At 43.1% G+C, this 18,893-nt stretch overlaps 1 protein-coding gene across 3 annotated transcripts in view; it reads right to left on the reverse strand.

Moving 5' to 3' along the window:
* Positions 1-857: 857 nt before the first annotated feature.
* Positions 858-18,893, reverse strand: part of myo16 (myosin XVI) — a 72,252-nt gene continuing 54,216 nt past the window's right edge. Inside the window, exons 28-33 of one of the 3 annotated variants that reach the window (XM_030429560.1) lie at positions 17,265-17,647; positions 15,902-17,152; positions 13,211-13,363; positions 12,522-12,607; positions 3,789-3,965; positions 858-3,667 (exon numbers count right to left, since the gene is read on the reverse strand). In XM_030429560.1, the coding sequence (XP_030285420.1) occupies positions 3,795-3,965; positions 12,522-12,607; positions 13,211-13,363; positions 15,902-17,152; positions 17,265-17,647 (2,044 nt within the window). In that variant the 3' untranslated portion in view covers positions 858-3,667; positions 3,789-3,794. Of the gene's footprint in view, positions 3,966-10,253; positions 10,360-12,521; positions 12,608-13,210; positions 13,364-15,901; positions 17,153-17,264; positions 17,648-18,893 lie in introns of all 3 variants that reach the window. The other 2 variants (XR_003985415.1, XM_030429558.1) reach the window with 2 other exon arrangements.

Raw genomic sequence — 18,893 nt, forward strand, 5'->3', positions numbered from 1 at the left:
AGCACGAATTGTGTTCTTCAGACCTGGATGTGTCGAAGCCGATCAGCCTTGCTTGTAATTTAGCCCAGTGGTCACTTGCGATATTGCAACAAAAAACACCCCTGCAACCTGAATTATGTAAGAGAGACATGTGTAAAACTGTTGACACCTGGAACTGCAAACAAGGTCAATTACGACTGTTTCTGTCATGGATGTTTCATCCATGGGGGTTTTAAATTTGTAAAACTTTCCCCAAGCAGAGAGAAGTGATTTAAAAAGTCATCACAATGACAATCATCAGGCAGAGTGAGAGCTCCAGCAGGCCACATAACCAGGAAATAAACCCAGCAGCTAGAAACTTATCAGGCATTTTAGGCAAGTAATTCTCATTGGACTGAATAGACGCAATCTTTGGATCCAGTACCTATTTTTACCTATTCTAGTGTGTCATTCAAGCAGCGGCTAATTTAGCCTTGAGTTGCTAATGTCAACCAGTGATGGGCAGACTACAGATGCCTGGTGAGCTCCAGCCTCTCTTACTTCAAACTTTCAGCTCCAGTTTTTATTTTTATTTTTCAAACTTATAGTCTTCAGAGCTAACCTACACTCACTTCGGAGGCAATCTATCTGATTTTGTATAGCTCCTTTTGAAACCACACAATGCTTTAGACAACTTTTCCACGTATTCATTAGTTGATGTGTTACATACACACACTTCCCCATTAAATAAATATTGATTAAATTAACCGTTAATGTCACCTTGATAATAGCATGTATAATATATACCTCCATCCACCACCGCACAAAGCGCACAGACCCATATTTTTATTTATTCATCTGATTAGCGGAAGTCAGATACAACATTCACACACAGCCACTGGCATCGACACAATTGTGCTTTATTGCTGTACAGGTACAGTACTTATAAAACATTGGGAAGATAATAATTATGAAATATCACATACAATCTTTTTTTTTTCTTTCCACAAACACATATGTATGCAGGTTAAAATATACTGTATGTCATGTACAAAAGCAAGACCACAAAAAATACAAAAAGAAAAATTATGAAAGGCAGTGAAATACACCTGTTCAGGTGCTAAAACATTGTGTCTCACCGGACAACTATACATGGACTGGGGACAACGAAAATGGTCATTCGTCACTGGCTGTAGCACCAGAGAGCAGAGATGACTGACAGAAATCTGAGCTTGGTAATGCTTACGACGGACTGAGCTAGGTTATCAGAGATGATATGTGCGGTCCACTTCAAGGTGGATGACCAGTGCTTAAATGACAAACGGGGGACAATGCAGTGATTCACAGTGCAGTGGGAAGCATTTCTTTACATTACACAGCCATTTTTTTTTAATCTTTTCAGCATGAGCACGTTTTCAGGAGGCAGGCCCAACATGTGATCATGCAAGGAAAAAGCATTAATATGCTTGAAAAGATGATAAAACAACCAAAATAATCTCTGAAAACCATAATGCACACGGCTAACCACAACCCTGATCATAATGAAGGACCAATACAGAGGCTGTAGACTCTCTTTCATTGACATTGGCGAGGTTGACTAGCTTGATCTCGGTTTGAATCCTTGTGTGAATGAGCTGAATCACAGCATGATGAAAATGTTTGACACAGCTCTGCAGTGCATTATTACTCATGCAACCTCTATCACAGCAGATGTGAATCGTGGAGCACATTATTGCCTCATCAGGCATTCTGCATTGTTATTAAGTCGCATAAAAAGAAATGAACTGCATACATAACTTCTGAAGACAATAATCACATTGAGCAGTCAGGTACACTGTTAAGATACAGGCGCGTGTTCCAGTAATAAGATACACAGGGTTTCGTTGATGTGCACAGGCAGTGAAAGAAAATTTTATACATTCAGCCAGTCAGTCAAAAAAAAAAATGCAGCTCAGCTGATTTGCCATCAGTGGCCTCCACTAATTCCTCCTGGATATTTGTGCGCCTCCACGCTCCGACAGCAGCTGAGATCGATCCTGTGATGGCGCTGCTAATTCGTAAGGCTGAATCAATCGGACACATTGTGGGTGATCAGTGGGAATGAGAAATCAATTAGAGCTATTGATACTTTGCGGCTCTAACAATTCAGGCCGATCTTCAAAGATCAAACAGCTTGTCGGGACACACCCAGCCCATTACAGAAGTCAACACGACACCACATAAATATTTGTGCAATAAAACATCCATATACAATGAAAACATCTGCCTTGCATCATAGGAACAGAACGACAGGCTCGAGGGGGAGGAAAACAAATATTATTAAATAGAGTATAAAGGATTTCGTAGCCATAGACAATCATTCTGAAAAAAACATATTCACATTTTAAAATAAACCTCTTCTCTTTACCTCATTGCATCTAACCCAAGACATTCTTAAATCTCAGTTTCACCATCATAGACAGTATTATCTCATCTCTTCCTTGTCTTTCAATTCAATCTGTGTGCTTCTCTGCTCGAGTCAAAGCTAGAACGTACAACACTGGTCACTATATACAGAGCGGTTACAAATGGAGACACCCGTAGAGCCGGTTTGATCCATCAGGAGGGTGGGGGCAGGGTCAGAGACTGAGGAGAAAGGAGTTGGGTGGGGAAAGGAGATGAAGGGAGGACACGGGGAAGGTCAGGTGTGCAGACACACCTACAATGGAGGAATCTGTACAAGAAGTGAGTTCATCTGTGCGCGAGTTCCTGAGCTCTGCACTGTCTTCTGAACGACACTGAACAAGGGGAAATAAGTCACTACTTTTCAAGTGTAGACTTCTTTTTCCTCTTTTGACATGTTCTTTTGATCTATTTAGAAAGTGAATCACTACTAAACTGCAGTAACAGCTTTGATTTGGTCATTTATGCCAGTCTGTACATATGGGGACTTCAGATTACATCCATTTTTTGTTATATTTATAGTTGAGACATATCTTTCACAAGTTGTGTCACTTTGGCACAGAGTTTCATGTTCACAACATGAACTATATACCTGTCAGCTATCTTTATACCTTAAACCAAAGCAGGTTTTTTTTTTGTTGGCTCCCCCTTCTCCTCGTAAAGGTTTGTGCAGTAGTTTGCATTTTGGCCAGAGGTTTTTTTTATTCCCTCAAAGGTTGGTGGTAACAATGGGGAAGAGAAGTGCACCTTGGGATATTACACTGAGGTTACCCTGACCCCTGGTCGCTCGTTGCCAGGGCTTGCAGTAGCACTTAAGCCAGTACACTGCTGCTGGAGGTGTCCGAAGGCGTCGGTCAACTTGTAAACTTCAGAGAGGTCTGAGACTTGGGGCTGAAGGGTGGGGGGAGGTTCGCACAAGCACTCATGGGAACATCGCAGGACAGCAAGTCAAGTATAATCAGCACCATGGTTTGGTGTGGAGCTCCTTTGTGTGCAGCAGAACAACGATGATAGGTGAAGATACAGATGGACTAAAGGGGCCATTTATTATTGGGCTACTGCTCTTTGTCTCAGAGAAACTAAAACTAAATATAAAGCGATCTTAATATTTTTTTCTGTCTGTTAATAAAATCTTCCATCACAAAAGAAAAAATTAAAAAATCCTCCACAGTCGCGGTCAAAGATGCGAGGCAGGACCTTCAGCCAAGGGACGAGGCTCACGCGTTGGGGCCTGGAGCTTTAACCTCGCCCCTGGGTGTTGAGGTTACTTGGTCCACATAAAAAAAAAAAAAAAAAGGAAAAATAAGAAAAAGAAAAAAGAGCCAGTTTGTCTGTAGAGCGGGAGAAAGATGAACTTCGTATCCCATACATGTGTCTGCATCACACACCCTCCATCACGGAGAGGCCTTCCTGTTGGTCCAGAGCAGCGTGGGGGGCAGGGGTGGAGACTGAGGCTGGGGGTGCTTCCAGTCGCCCCGCCCCTCACACTGCGCTCGCCTCCATCGCAGGAGCTCCCTGAGGGCCGTGCTCTCATGCGCGTTGGACAGACGTAAGCGCTGGAACACCTGAAGCAGCAGCGGAAGAGGAGGAGAAGAGAAGAGAATGGAGCATATTAACATTCAAATCACATGCTGAATAATGACTTTCTCCTGAATGGATCGACACGCAGAGGACAGGAAGCTGAGATGGCTGTGATTGGAGGCGGCAGGAAGAGGCGAGTGTGAATGACAAGCAGGGATTTTATGAAAAGAACAAAAAATAAATAAAGCTGATATCAGTGAATAACAAAAGAATCCCAAAAAAGGCACAAAAGAGATTTAAAATATCTAATAACGTCTCTGTTAGAGAGCAGGAAAAATAGGACAGTTTTGTCGGATCCATCATGTTGACAGAGGCAGTGATCACTGGGCTGGGTTCCCTCTCTTAAAGTAGGACACTTTTCTCATGAATCATTCTATCAAACAACACAGAGATGAATCTGGGGCTGGCACTCAGCCATCTCATGAGACAGTTGATAGAGACAGAAGCAGTGTGGGGGATCCCTTCTGTGATTGACAGCTTCAGCAGCTCAACACATTTCCATATTCTGTCTCTGGACCCTCCATATATCACCTCAGAGCAGATCCTGTGAGGAACAGACACACAGAGGTGCACACATGCGCACATCGCTCTGCATGGAGCTGATCATCAGTCATCTGCCAGTCAATAACCGGGTAAATCAATCAGACAGGAATTCCAATCTCCCTCAGCAGCAGGACTGAGCCATGATGATCCGGACCAGATTAAGAACTGGAGGTTATAATGGTTCCAGTTGGTGGTCTGTTAAGGGCAAAAAGTGTTTCCCCTTGCTCAGAGATGAGATTTAAAGGATAAGGCTGTGAATATACTGGATATTTCTCAAACGGTCAACATATCCCACACAGAAAGCAGAAATGTGTTTTTCAAGGTCACAGTGCCTTCTGACTACACTATGAGGTCACAGCAGTCATCCTTGAGCTTACTGGATCGTGCTCAAAAACACTCAGTACTTTCTTGACACACACAGGTATTTTGATTTTGGGTAAATGTTATACAAAGACGAATAAATCATCTATTTACTGGGAACTAGTTTCAACTGTGGATTTGGATCACAATCAAGTGATAAAACCTTTGAATCTATATACATTTGCTGCTCCAGTGACTGTACTGATACTGATATGCCTCCTATACTGCTAAAAAGATAGAAGTAAGACGCAAGAACACAAGTCTCTAGTTTTTTAATTAGTTATTTGGAAAGGTACCCTACCTCCAAGCACACCTGTATGCAATTTAACAGATTGGGCAAAATAGATTACAAGAAAAAAATCCTAGGTATATACTGCAAGCCGCCCCTCGTGATTTACAACACAAGCAATTAATCTGTGAGCCTCTAGTGCCATTAAAGGCCAGAAAAACGGTGCCGGTTAAACCAGAGACTAATAATTCTCAGTAATTTAACAGTTAAATGTCTGGGTACAGATATGATGGCGTCTGGACAGCTGTCTGCCTATTAAGGCTCATAATTACTTACTTATAATTATTCATAATTAAGTTCTCTGCAACAGTTATTCCCTCTGCCTCTCTGATCCTGATCTGTGCTTTAGTTGGATCCGAGAGTTAAATCAAGTCGGCAGGACCCAAAATGCAACATTTTCTCTGCATACAGCCGCCAAGCATACAGCACAGTTAGTGATGCCTTACACAAAGACAGTCACACAGTCACAAGTGTACATACACACGCCATTAAATGCTCATTTCACACATTGCATACATACGTAACCAGGATCGCGTGCACATATCTGGACAAACACCTGTGAGTGTCCATACATACATACACACATGCAGATTGGTTGCCTTCACAAGCACAATGACCTAATCCATAATTTACACCCTCTTGCCAGGCTATTCTCTGCACTGGCGCCAGCCAGGAACACCAGCTACTGGAACAGTAGACTAGTAGGAACACCGTGTCCTCCTGCACTGCATGACTGTACATGGACGGACACACACACACACACACACACACACACACAGATCTTAATACAACGAGCATGAGATGTACCTGCCAACAATTTTTACTTTTGAGAGATTCATTGTTTTTGGCCCTGATGCCTAAAATTACAAATAACTTAATAGTCATCTTCAAAGTGTTGGCACAACATCAAGGTTAGATGGTATTGCTGCATTTACCTCATGTTTGAAACTCTCTTTTTTGTGTATGTCAAGTATGTTGGCACTTGAACATCTCACTTATGTGTGACTCTTGAACATCTCATTCCAAACTGATACAGTAACATGCTGCTAAAACAATGTCCACTCTTCTTGCAGGATTTTGGACCCAGCTGCAGCGATTTATTCTCATTTAGCCACCAGAGCTTTAACCAGGCCAGTCAAGTTCATGTTAAAGCTGTTCAGGGGCTTGCCCATTGTGTTGCATTAATGCTGGGAACACACTATTATGTGGTCATTGTGTGCAAAAAAAAAAAAGTAACTTCCTGGAGATAGATATTCTCTCCTCTGCTCATCAAATACTAAAGCTTTGAGTTGGTGTCCTGCTAAAGCTGCCAACCCCAAGTGCTAGGGTTTGACAATCAGGGAATGAGGCTCAACAATCAAACCAAACTCTCTTCCAGACGTTACATCTAGTTGCATTAATTGAAGCTAATGGGCCAAAACCGACAAAACAGCTCCTAACCATAACATACAACAATGTTTCCACATATAACCACACAGCTTACTTTACATTTTACAAGCCCTCTGTGTTTCAATGTTTCTGTAGCCACTGTAGAAATCAGCACAGCTGGCATAATGCATCAAAAAGCAGAGGCCAAATCGTTCATCTGAAAGACACCACTCTGATGACAGTGTAGTCGCACAATGCAGAGCGCTTCAGGAGAAAAAATTCAAGGTCGTCCGGCAAAAAAGTTGATACTCGCTCAGCTTTTTATGGTACGCAATGTCGTTATGCAAGGTGCTGCGCTGGCCAATCAAATATGTGCAAAGACCCATTCCTGGTAGATTAGCTGCTGTGTTTTGTTGTCTGATAAGTATAAACTCCTGAATCTGTTACTCAGACTTCTTGTCCTGGATTGTATTTGACTCACTGCTAGCTGGAACAACATACATCCAACAATTGAAGCTCCTTGTATTCTTTTAATGCAGGGCTTTTTTTAGTTGGATACACTGGACAAAAATATCGTTATAAGACAGGTTCTGAGACTTCTTAACAGTCATGTTTAATTACTGCCGTTGAAAATGCAAAGCTTCCTGATTTTGCTGCTTTATAATAAAAGCTTTTAAACAACTAAATCATAAGAGCTTTGGTGGCAGCTGATCTTTGATAACACTGCAGGCAGGAAAGCATATTTACAGCTGCTCTTTTGACCTCTACACAAGATGAGCACGTCATTTGTAAAAGACAGTAGCTCTATTGATATGGAAATGTAATTACTTGTCACGCTGCGCTGACATGCCGAGTAACAGTTAGTCAAGCTGAGCCAGCACATGTGTATGGAAAGGTCACGTAAGGACTTGACTTGTCCTGACACATTCTCTGACTTGACTTGACTAGCTCAAAAAAGAATGACTTGAGATTTGCTTAAGACTTGGACCAAATGACTTGAGTCGCATGCCTGGTTATCATCCAAACTACTTCATACTCGCCGCTGCACTTCCTCGGGTCCTTGGTAACACACCCGCCAAATGTGAAGTCAACGGGATGAAGGGTTCTTGAGAAAATTGAAGGACAGACGTACAGATAGTTTTCCTCCCCTTACAGTTAGATTCCCTCAAAAGTGCATAGGACTGGATGCCCTGAGGCGAGGTGCTGACAGCCTCTGAGCTTCTCCTCATAAAACACACATTATACTGCCAATAAACTTTGTTCTACTGTATGTACACCCACACATCTACACAGGCTGATACAGGTGGGATACCTTATATATCTGGTTTTATGCAGTGTGTACATCACATAGACATCCACAGGACAGGATTTAAATACATTACAATATATCAGTGCCTCTAATAAACACGGTACTACAGCTTCCATCATTTGCACACCACCAACACACAAAAAAATCAATACCCGAGGTAGATCTTTTTTTTTTCGAAGACGCCTAAACAGAGAGGTCAAAAATAGGATCTTTTTCTAGAAGCATTTTGCCAACACTGGCTGATGAGAGGAGAGAGCATCATTCTGAAATAAGAGAAAACAAACAAGATAGGGGCTGATTTGAGGAGGAGATGTTAGTGGTCACTGATGACCTAGGTGTGAGCTTTTTCCTGGAAATTTCCCATAATAAGTCAGATGACGTAGGGATTTCAGAGAAACTAGCATGAAACCTTTACTCCCAGATATGCTTTAACACTGACACACTGGATTCATGAAGAGATACCAAGACTCCATGTCTCCTTCTGTCCCTCTCATCTGAGCAGTAAACATGTGGCACAGTCACCCTTTGTCCAAAGGGGAAAACCGAGATTTTAATCTCTGTGTACCATTCAATCATTCAGTTGGTAAAAAATGTTGTATTTTATTGTACTGTAATTATATAATACATTATAAATGAATTTGTATTATAATCATTGATATTCAGTAAAATAAATTAATCGATCAAATAACAAAATACTTGAAGAAAACCTAAAAAAGCCCTGCTTTAAAAGAACACAAGGGGCTTCAATTGTTGGAAGCCCACTATTCTTTATGTAATTAGTATAGTCTGCTGTTGAGTCTGCTGTTGACTACCAACTACAGGAACCAAAACAAGCCAGTCCATTCATTCCTGACTGAGTCATCCATCCCCCTCTTCTTCCTTCATCCTTTCCCTTTCATTTATCCTATTAGATCTGCTAATCCTACATAAACACAGTCTGGAATGCAGCTAATTGAAAGGCATTCTGGGTCGCGGAGTTGTTTCCATCTCTTGAATGAACTCATGGTAATGAACCTGTTCCAGACAACACACCAGATTAGTCAAGTGAGGAACCAAGATAAAAGTGTCTCTTTTTTCCATGTTTCCGTTGTGACGGAACACATGACATCAGACACAAGGATGAAGATCTGGAGTGAGCTCCAAGGTTATACTACTTTAGTAAGATGTAACAACAGTGACAACAAAGAGTCTGTAACAAGATTTTAAGGAAGTGGATTCAACATGAAATCCGAGCAGATGAATAAACAAAATAAAACTGCAGCTCTCCTTTGTTGAACAGACTTCCTCAAAGTAAAATTCATGTGTATCAATGTTGGTATGTTCGCATGTACATCAGCTTTTTCTAATCCAGAAGGGGTCAAAGGAAACAAGGATGCCTGCTGTCCACTATCAGATATATTTAAGTTACACTGATCAACAATGATCAGATCCAATATACTGTACTTTCTGTGGTCATTTGGACCGAGGGAAATGCATTTTCAAAACTCTTATTTCTCGATTTTTTTGTTCCACAGCACATGCAACCTTGAAGCCGGTCCTGTACAATGGTGACGGGCACACTACTGCATAAAGTGAAAAATTATTCACAAAAGAAATAAATAAAAAAAAAATATGCTCTCCTATGTAAAGTCACAGAAAATTATTAGTCTGATTTATTCAAATTATAAAGTTGTCACTTGAATTTAACATCTGTTGAATCATCTCACTGGACAAAAAAAATGGCAATAACTTCAAATGAGAAAGCAAGCCTGTAGCGTGATTAGAATAACTGAGTTTTGAGGATGATGATGTGCAGGTATACAGGTGCAGGCAGTCTGGCTGAAATCAAGAGCTGCAGTTTGCTTTTAGCAATGAGGGATAAATGAAAAGAGGGAAAGAGGGAAGAAGCAGCAGTGTCACCAATTCTAGGATCAGACATTTCACTCCCGACAAGGGACAGGGCAGATAGCTAATCTGATTCTAGACCAGTGTTTAAAGGAAAAAGAGCAGAGTAAATGCGAGAAGGTAAAACTAAATGATCTCCTGCATGAGCAGTGGTTTTCAGGAACTTTCCTCCACATTTGAATCTCTGAACTACCAGAATTATTAATTAAATCATTTCTTGATATTTTTCTGCCCACAATACTGGTGTATAATGGAATTCATTTTAACAGCAATGAATCCCACATAACATCAGCCTTGAAAGTTGAAGGAGAAAAATAAAGATTCTTAAAAGCCACCTCCCAAGTCTACAAGAGTCATTCTTATGTCCAGAAATAGACTTTGGGTAGAGTATTAATTTAAACTTCAACAAAACTTCTAAACTTGTGCCAAAATGAGGATCATTACTGTCACAGTCCCACTGGCTCTATGAAAAACACTGCTATTAAGGGTTGGATGCAGCGAGGAATGGCATACACTCACCACATCCCTACGTGTGAACAGGGCTTCCAGTGAGCCCCCCTGCCCCCCCCTCGCTGTTTTAGAGGGCGGCCCCCGCGCCGAACGGAGAAAAGTTGAGATGACCTCTCTGGAAGATAAAGGAGGAAGTGAGAGTAACGGCAGAGCTCATTAGAATCACAGAGAGAGAGAGAGAAAAGAGTAATTTGGGGACAAGATAACTTGCTTCAGACTTTTTTTAAAGGCTGAAAGAAGACGGCATGAAACACAGTGTGCTGGCACATCTGTATTTCTTCTCACACACAGAAAAACTTCAAAAAGATGCATAAGGGGAGTTCGGCCCCAACATTTAGTCAACCTGAGGATTTTGAAGTGGGAACATAGCGTTCCTTCACATCTGTAATGCCTTATGAATGGCATGTCCCAAGCCTCTCTGAAAGTGGGACACACTGTGCTTCACTCATTCCTGTGCTTCATGCACCACTGACAGTGACACTCCATCACTGACCGATGCATGTCTGTGGTGAATCTGAATCAGTTTCCAATGTGGTGAGACTGTCTTATGAGTGTGGAGCAGGATGAAACAGCTGCATCCTGGAATACATGATGCAGTGACACAGAAGCTGGGGCCATGAATCTTCACTCCGTATATTTTGTCTGAAGATTTCGTGATCGTAAAATCATGCCTTAATCAGCAGCTTAGCAGCTTGATAAAGAAGCCGAAAGACAAAGCATTTACAACCAAGATTCCCAAAAAGTTGAGATAGTAGTATATTCATCTGAAAACAGTACAAAGACAATATATTTAACGATTAACCTCATCAACTAAATATATGCTTATTGACAGCAGCAGGGATGAGGTATTTTTGCAGGCTAACCCGGAAGTTAGCATCGTTGTGGTTCCCTCAACAAAAAGCCTATCAGAAAATAAACTCTGTGGCACAAACACAAATTTATGATAATAAAACATCTTGGTCAGCAAGATAAACCACTGATGAATTGCGATTGCCAGAGGTAAAAAGCTAATGGTGGGCCATAAACAGACTCATTTAGCCACTTGTTATCAAGCACCTTTTTAAGAAATGTAAGCGATGTATAATTCATGTTTGGGATATTTACTGATCCCAAACCTAATTTAATACCAGCAACCCCTTTCAAACAAGTTGTGACAAGGGAAACACAAGGAGGGAAAGTTGTGTAATCCTCCAAAAACACTTGTTTAGAACCTTCCACATTTAAACAGTTTCATTGGTAACAGGTGATTGTATCAAGAATGAGTATGAAAGGAGCCTCCTCGAAATGCCTCAGACATCCATAACTACATGGGCTCAGGGGACACTTTGTAAAACTTGTCAGTAACCACAGTTCTGTTTTGTTTGCAAATTCTGATTTCTTTTTTTTTTTTTTACAGTGTCCCAGCTTTTTGGGAATTGGAGCTGTATGAGCTACCATCAAATGTCATACGTGTTCAGTTGTCTGACACTCCTCAGTGGAAATCAACAGGTTCTCTCTGTCACTTACTAGCACAGAAATCTAGTTTTGATCCATATGTGTGAGGTCAAAGTCAAAAACAGATGGAAGGCATCACTCAAATTCAATTTGAAGTAAATTGCCAATAATTGCAGACATTTAAGGAATTTCACAAGTGAATTTCATGCTATGTAGACACAAGCATCCTCAGGATAATCATCTTGAGAGCTTTGTGTCACTGTGTTGTGACCGGGTGTCATGTGACAGTGTTCAAACCCCAATATTTTAGTGTCTTTAAATGATTAAGACTTTTTAAAATACATATGTTTATCATGTGTTTGAGTTCCAATTTCCACTTTGTCATCAGAGGTTAATCCATTGCCTATATCTGAGACTGTGTGTCTGTTTCTGCATGAGATCGTGTGTGCGAGCTTGCGTGCAAGCGTGTAGGACATTTAATTCAATCCTGTAACCAAACACCTGCCTGCAGAGCAAGAGAAAGCTCACATGTCATGAGTGATACATGTTGTTCAAAGGAGGCCACTTTCCTGTCCACTCAAAATGTCAACAAACCCATAACAAAACACAGGCCTAATATAGCTATGTAGTGCGTGTGTTGACGTGGGTGTATGTGTGTAAGCATGTGCATGTGAGTGCCAGTCACAGGCTTTAAACTACCTGGCAGATCGGTCAGAGGAGGTTACATAAGATAAGGTGTTAGCAAGTGAGGTAAGGACAAAAAGAAAAGGCACCTGTTTCTATCCTTACAAAACATCTGACAATAATGCATTTTGATGTGTGCAGCTGTCTGTGTGTGTTTACCTGAGTATGATGGCTGTCCATGTGTCTGTGCAGAGAGGTGGAGCTTGTGGAGTTTGACTTGCTGTGACTCTCATCTTCCAACGACCCTGAACGCACAACATCAAAAAGCACATTACAAAGCATGAAACATCCGACAGGAAGTTTGCAAACGCACACAGACTGAAGGACACCTGACACTTTTAACATAAGCAACTGGCAGGGGAATTGAAAAAGCTTGTGTTGTGTAGAAAGACACTTCAGCTGTCAATCTCCATGAGATATCTGCAGTCTCCTTTTCTTATTTCACTTTGATGATATGTAATTTCCTTCCAAGATGAATTAAAGTCATTGTGTGACTTTGTTGTGACATGGGGCAAAAGGGTAAAAGGAGAGTTGATGGCTTAGTTCAGCCTCCAGATTACTGTCTTCACTCCACAGGTTGAGCCGGTGGTGTCAGCCATAATCAATGTCATTAATGACAGCAGTGGTCTCTTCTTTGAACTGCTTCAGGCAAACTGTGAAGTATCAATAGCCTGATATCCATGAGTTTTGCCCCTACACACCAACATGAAACTTGCATACATTTGTACAGGCTTAAATACTTTATATTCTCTTCACTCCTGTACATGTGTGCCTTTGCCTGTACAATGTTTATAAGTGTTCCACATCTATCCACAATGCATAGAGACACATAAAATAATAATAATAACCATTGGGGATCTGGTTGCCGTTCTCCATGGGGGCAGGGCTCGGGCAGTGAGGAGCGTGGTTGTTGGCATTCTTGTCCTGAAGCTGTACAGATGGTGAGGTGGGGGCAGAGCCACATTCATCTCTCCCTGGCAGATTGATATTAGAATTGAATCCTGGGAAGAAAATAACCATAGGAAACACACTACACATCAGTAAATGTCACATACAGTAGACATTAGATGCATTTCTAGTGTATTTTCTCCACTCTGTTCCACCCCCTCATTCACATCTATCCTAGCTTTTCAAAAAGTATTCCTCCGCTCCGTCTGCTAGGAAGGTGACTCCACATGACCTGCCTCTACCCTTGCTGCTGCTCCTCAGGGCTCACATGCTCTCACACCCTGAATGAGTAAGCGACTGTGGCTGCATATGTGAATGGGAATTCGTCAGCTGCCGCCCCACTATGAGAATGCGTGCCTCGTTGCCCCCCACATGGTTACATGATGCCTAAATATAAACTTAGAAAACTCTGCTATAGGTCCTATGGGAAAAGAGGGACGAAGAGCCAGGTAGAGGCAGGAAGTCTATGTGAGCGCTGCATGCTTGTGAAGAGAAGAGTCACTGTGGATAGTTGGATTTATAGAATGAAGACTATAATGAGAGAGAATTGGACTTATCCAATTTCAGGGATATTTGTGTGTTGCTGTGAAGGCACGAGGTGTCTTATGACAGTGATTTCCTGAAGCCTGCCAAGACCACCTGCCCTCTCCCCTGGCATTCCTGTAGCTTTCTCATTCCCTGAGGAAGAAAAAGGGGAGGAGGTGGAGGATCGAGAGGCAGCTGCCCTTCACAGAGATGTCTGGGATAGCAGCTGTAACCCCTGGCCACTCCCACAGCGTCAGGTATCACACGCGGTCATTTAACAGCCGAGAGGGAACGGAAGTAGGCCATCCTGTTAAGCCCGTTGGCATCCCCTCTGCACTCTGATCTAAGCGGACCGCCAAGCTTTGCCCCCTCAAAATAACAGCAAGGTTGCGAACTCCAGTGCTAGGTTCCCCCTGTCACACACACACGCTGTTTCCATGATGCCAGCGCTTTTCCTGCACGGCTGACAAAGAGTGGAGTGCGGGACGTCACATGAGGCTCGTGCGTCAGCATCTGCACTCTGCTCTCATACCGTCTCTTATAAGGAGTTCAGCTTCCTAACCCTTGCACTTGTTACGGTTATAGAAGTATGACACAATTGCGTCTCACACAATCCAGCAGCTCCACAATAATAAGAGCCCTGGGCAAAACAGCTCATACTTTCACTTGATTGTAATTCTTCTGTTGGGGATGTCCTGTTTGCTGCTGTGGGGCAGTCACACTGCCTTCAGTAGAACATGAGTGAGCTGTTAAATAATTGATACGCATCCTCATCATTCTACTGCTCATGTATTATTAAACCGCCACAACTAATACGCTTGGTGGAAAGAGAGACTCAGATAAAAACAAAGTGGGGAAAGGCAGCTTCCATCTTCTCTCTGTGTTTTCTAAAGCTGTAGTGCAGACGGTAAATTCACTTTCATAAAAGCACCACACCGTAATCTCTTCGTTGTTTTCAAACGTCTGACCTGAGTAAAAGGAAGGAATGAAAAGGGAGGGTCCCTTATCATTCACTAGGTGTGACTAATACGTTTGGCCTCTTTTTTGCATAGGTCAACCTTTGCATCAGTGCCACAGAGCCTGCATGTGCTCTACATGCAGTGCACTGAGCAACAACATAGCTAGATCATACTTACAGTGCAGTGTGATGCTAAGTGGGCTGCTCATTAGGTAACATGTTAGAAGGCAGCTGTAGCAGCCAAAGGGCATGGCGCTTGAGACTGTAACAAATGGGCTGCCTCAAGTGGGCCAAAGAGGGTGGCTGGCTACAACACCTGAATCAATGTGAGGAGTTTCTAAATGTGGAGAAGGGGGATTTATGAGAAGGAGGCTGTTGGGTGCTGGTGCATCTCGCCAACCTATCACAGACTCACACAGACCCACACAAAGGAAGAGGGGGTAATTACTTACCTACCCCACACTTCTGCTGTACAGGAGGTAATCACCTAGTACCTCATAAATCATGTGGCACTGAGTAGACTGAGACTTTGATCATGAACTCATCACAGTAGATAGAACACTAATGCACTCTCTCTCACACTAACACGCACGCACGCTCACACACACACACACACACACACACACACACATAAATACCCACGTTCAGGTGGGTTGAATGGACACAGAGTGAAAAATTACAACAAAGCAAAGGTTAATTCCCCACCCCCTACACATATACCCACATTTCAGTTTCACATATTAGTGGTTTGGTCTCGTCTGGCCCAAGTCATCCCAAGAGCAAGAGGACGACTCTCTGGATAATGTACAATGTAGACGCATTTAAAAACTGTGGATCTGTTGGTTACGCGTTCTTTAAAAGTCCAAAAACATGTCTTGACTTTCACCTTTTTATATGCATTCTAGAGATTTTAAGTAACCTCTTGAACAATTATAATATGGTTAAATTTAGTGTTTCCTACCAGAGGAGATTATATTCCTCTTTTAGGCCTAACAAGCCTGATGAAAGCCCTAAAGCCCTTATAAAAAAAATGTAAAATCTATTTTTCAATATTTTTAGATACATGCAAGATTGTGTGTGTGTGTGTGTGAGACCATTGCTGACAGACCTCCATCTCTCATCTTGCGGCCAGATGTGGACTTCCTCAGCAGGCTGCGTCCAGAGCTGAACAGAGTGTTGAGCTCATCCAGCGGGCTGGTCAGTGGTCTGCCATTGGCTGGGTTGAACAGCAAAGGAGAGGAGGAGCAAGAGTGTGCTCTCCGGGGCTCAGGGCGAGACATTTTCACTGGGGAGTATGGAGGTGGCTTCCCCAATGGTTCCCCACTCGCCCTTTGAGAGGACGAGGTTTTGGGGGAGTCCGAGCCTCCTGTGACGGATGCTGCTCGCGTCAGAGACAGAAAGTTGGCCTCAGGTGGGAAGGGAAAGTGTGAAGGAGGCCTGTAGGGGGGAGGTGGGGCATTGGGCGGAGGAGGAGGAGGTGGAGGGGTGAGTGGAGGTGTGGACTTCTTCTCTGGCATGAGGACAGTGAGGCTAGGGGAGGAGTCGGCCCTCTGACGGGCATACTGCGGCGACAGGGGGCTGTCTGGGCCAGTAGCATAGTTTAGGTTTGTCTCAAACACAGGTAGCTTCTTTACCTCTAGTGGGGTGAGCGGTGACTCATCTGAAGCGGGAGAGCAGGTGACGGGGGAGGGGGGGAACACCAGGAGAGGTGGACGGTGGGGAAGCAAATTGGGAAAGGGAGCAGGGATGTCACAGCCTCCGTCTTTGCCATGTGGAGTTCTGGCAGTTCCGCTGTTGAATGTGGTCTGTGAGTGAGTGATGTCCATGCCAGCAGTCACCCCTGCTGCCACCCGTTTGGTCTCCCCGCTATGAGGAGGTGATGACCCTAAACCCACCAGGCCCAAGCCTAGAGCCTCCAGTTTGGCTGTCTTGGTCACTACAGCTGCAAGACTTCCACCATCTTCTGGAGGGAAATACTTCATTTCCTCATAGACGGCTTCGGAATCGGCCAGGTCTGGGCTGTCAGGGGGCTCCTGGAGGCTCCGAGCCCGTGGCTGGGAACCCAACATCTCTATGTACACGTCCTCCTCGCCTTGGCCTTGGAACAGACTCAGTCCTACCCCATGTGGTGCATCTAAGGAGGCCGCTTTCTGCATCAAACCACCGAAACCTCCGAACCCTCCTGCACGGGACAGCAAGGCAAGCTTTACATCAGCAGGGCGCAGCTGGTGGATGTGGGGTGTTACTGCGTTGATCTCCTCATATGAGCCTGTCAGCTTGGTGTTGGGACTGCGCTTAGGTTTTGGGGGTGGCACTTTTCTCATTGTTGTGTAGTCATCACTGTGGGGACGGGGCTTGGCTAAGGAAATGACAAAAGAATCAATTAAAAGTCAAGGTATAATGCAAAAACACTGAGGCAGGAAAAAGCCACCATCTGTTCTATCTATTAAGGACCAGTAGAGGTGATATACCTGCAGGGTCTGTGGGGGACAGTTGGGATTTAGGAGGGCTTCCAGCTGGCGAACCATATCCCTCTGGAGTGGGGCTCTCTTTGGCAGCCATTGTCAACCCCGCACTAACTGCTTCATAAGATGCACTCAGACGAGTGTTGGGGTCCCTCTTTGGTTTGGGAGGAGGTTGCTTTCGGGGAGAGGAAAGACCTCCCCCGACTACCGCGTCCTCATTGGTATAAGCTACCTGCTGTAGGGCTGGTTTGATGGATGGACTAGCGGAGGGATGGACCATGTTTTCCATTGCCAGGGGGATGGGTACCGAGCTTGACCTAAAGTGGCGAATAACTCGACTTCCCCCGTTGACAGAGCCCTCGTAGACTTTCCCACTCTTCTCCAGAACCCTACACATGGGAAGATTAACATCATTCATATTTAAAAAGAAGAAGAAAAAACATTTGTATTTTCTCTATGCCGCGCTTTTTTTTTAATGCACTTCACAAAAGAAGCTTTAGCAGCAGGCAGACATTTTCCCATCTAATAATTCTCTAATCCAGATTGAGGTAATTATATCATTTAGATCAGCAATGAATTCAAACCTCAATGTATCCCTGCTTCGACTGACATGCCACAAATATGAGCTAAGGAGGCTAATTGGAGGATAAAGACCAAAGAGATTATGCTTTAAATCTAATCTCCTTTCAGTAATTTGATAACATCCAGTTTGATATTTCCTTCACTAATCTGTGTGAGCCATCTGTTGGTTCCACGATTGCAGGCGGGGGGGCTGGCCAGACATGTGAGTAGGTGAAGGGGGAAGGCATTTTAAAAACCCTCAGCGAAATTAGGTGAGTTTGGGTGAATGTGTGAATGTGAGTGCATTTGTGTGTCAGTGTGCGTTTGTGTGTATGTGCCTATTAATCCCCTCTACGGTCCTCTCCCAGTCTGCCTACTGACCCCCTCTCCTCCTGTTCGATGCCTCCCTGCGCTCCTGTCTCCCCTCCCAGCAGCAAGATGTTACATTCACAAGGACACATAGAGGATACAGACATCCAGTGATTGTATGTTTCTTTTTATACTTCAGGATGTATTGCTTTTTTCCTCATGATTAACACCCAATTTAATCAGTGACTTTTTCCATTTTTGTGTTTAAACTGCTGTGGCCATTGCACATTAAAATAATATGCTATAACAGGTCCGTGTCCAATGTTTTGACTTTTTTATTTCCCTTTTTCAGGAACTTAGCTTATAGTTTTATGTTTGACTAAGATGATGATTAAAGTAAAAAAAACCGTACATGTCTGTGAGTTTGTCAACAAATCTTAAAAAATGTAATGAAGCACACATATATTAGATACATTAGCATATTAGTAGCCTACTATTATTGAGCTCAAACGAAATTAAGTATTATTAAACAATCAACGCAAATGAGAAAACATATATCACATGTACATGTTTATGTACATATATTATATTAGAACCAGGTGAGATGGAGATAGGAGATAGATAGGATAACATTCCATAAGTGCAACTCAACACTAATGAAAATCTGATAACGCAGCTTGTTATCTGACTATCCATCATGAAACATGACACCACTGATCACAAAACACATGACGCGCAGACATGGGCACGCACACATACATGGAA

Source organism: Sparus aurata, chromosome 9 (assembly GCF_900880675.1).
Source record: "Sparus aurata chromosome 9, fSpaAur1.1, whole genome shotgun sequence".
NCBI classification, from domain to species: domain Eukaryota; kingdom Metazoa; phylum Chordata; class Actinopteri; order Spariformes; family Sparidae; genus Sparus; species Sparus aurata.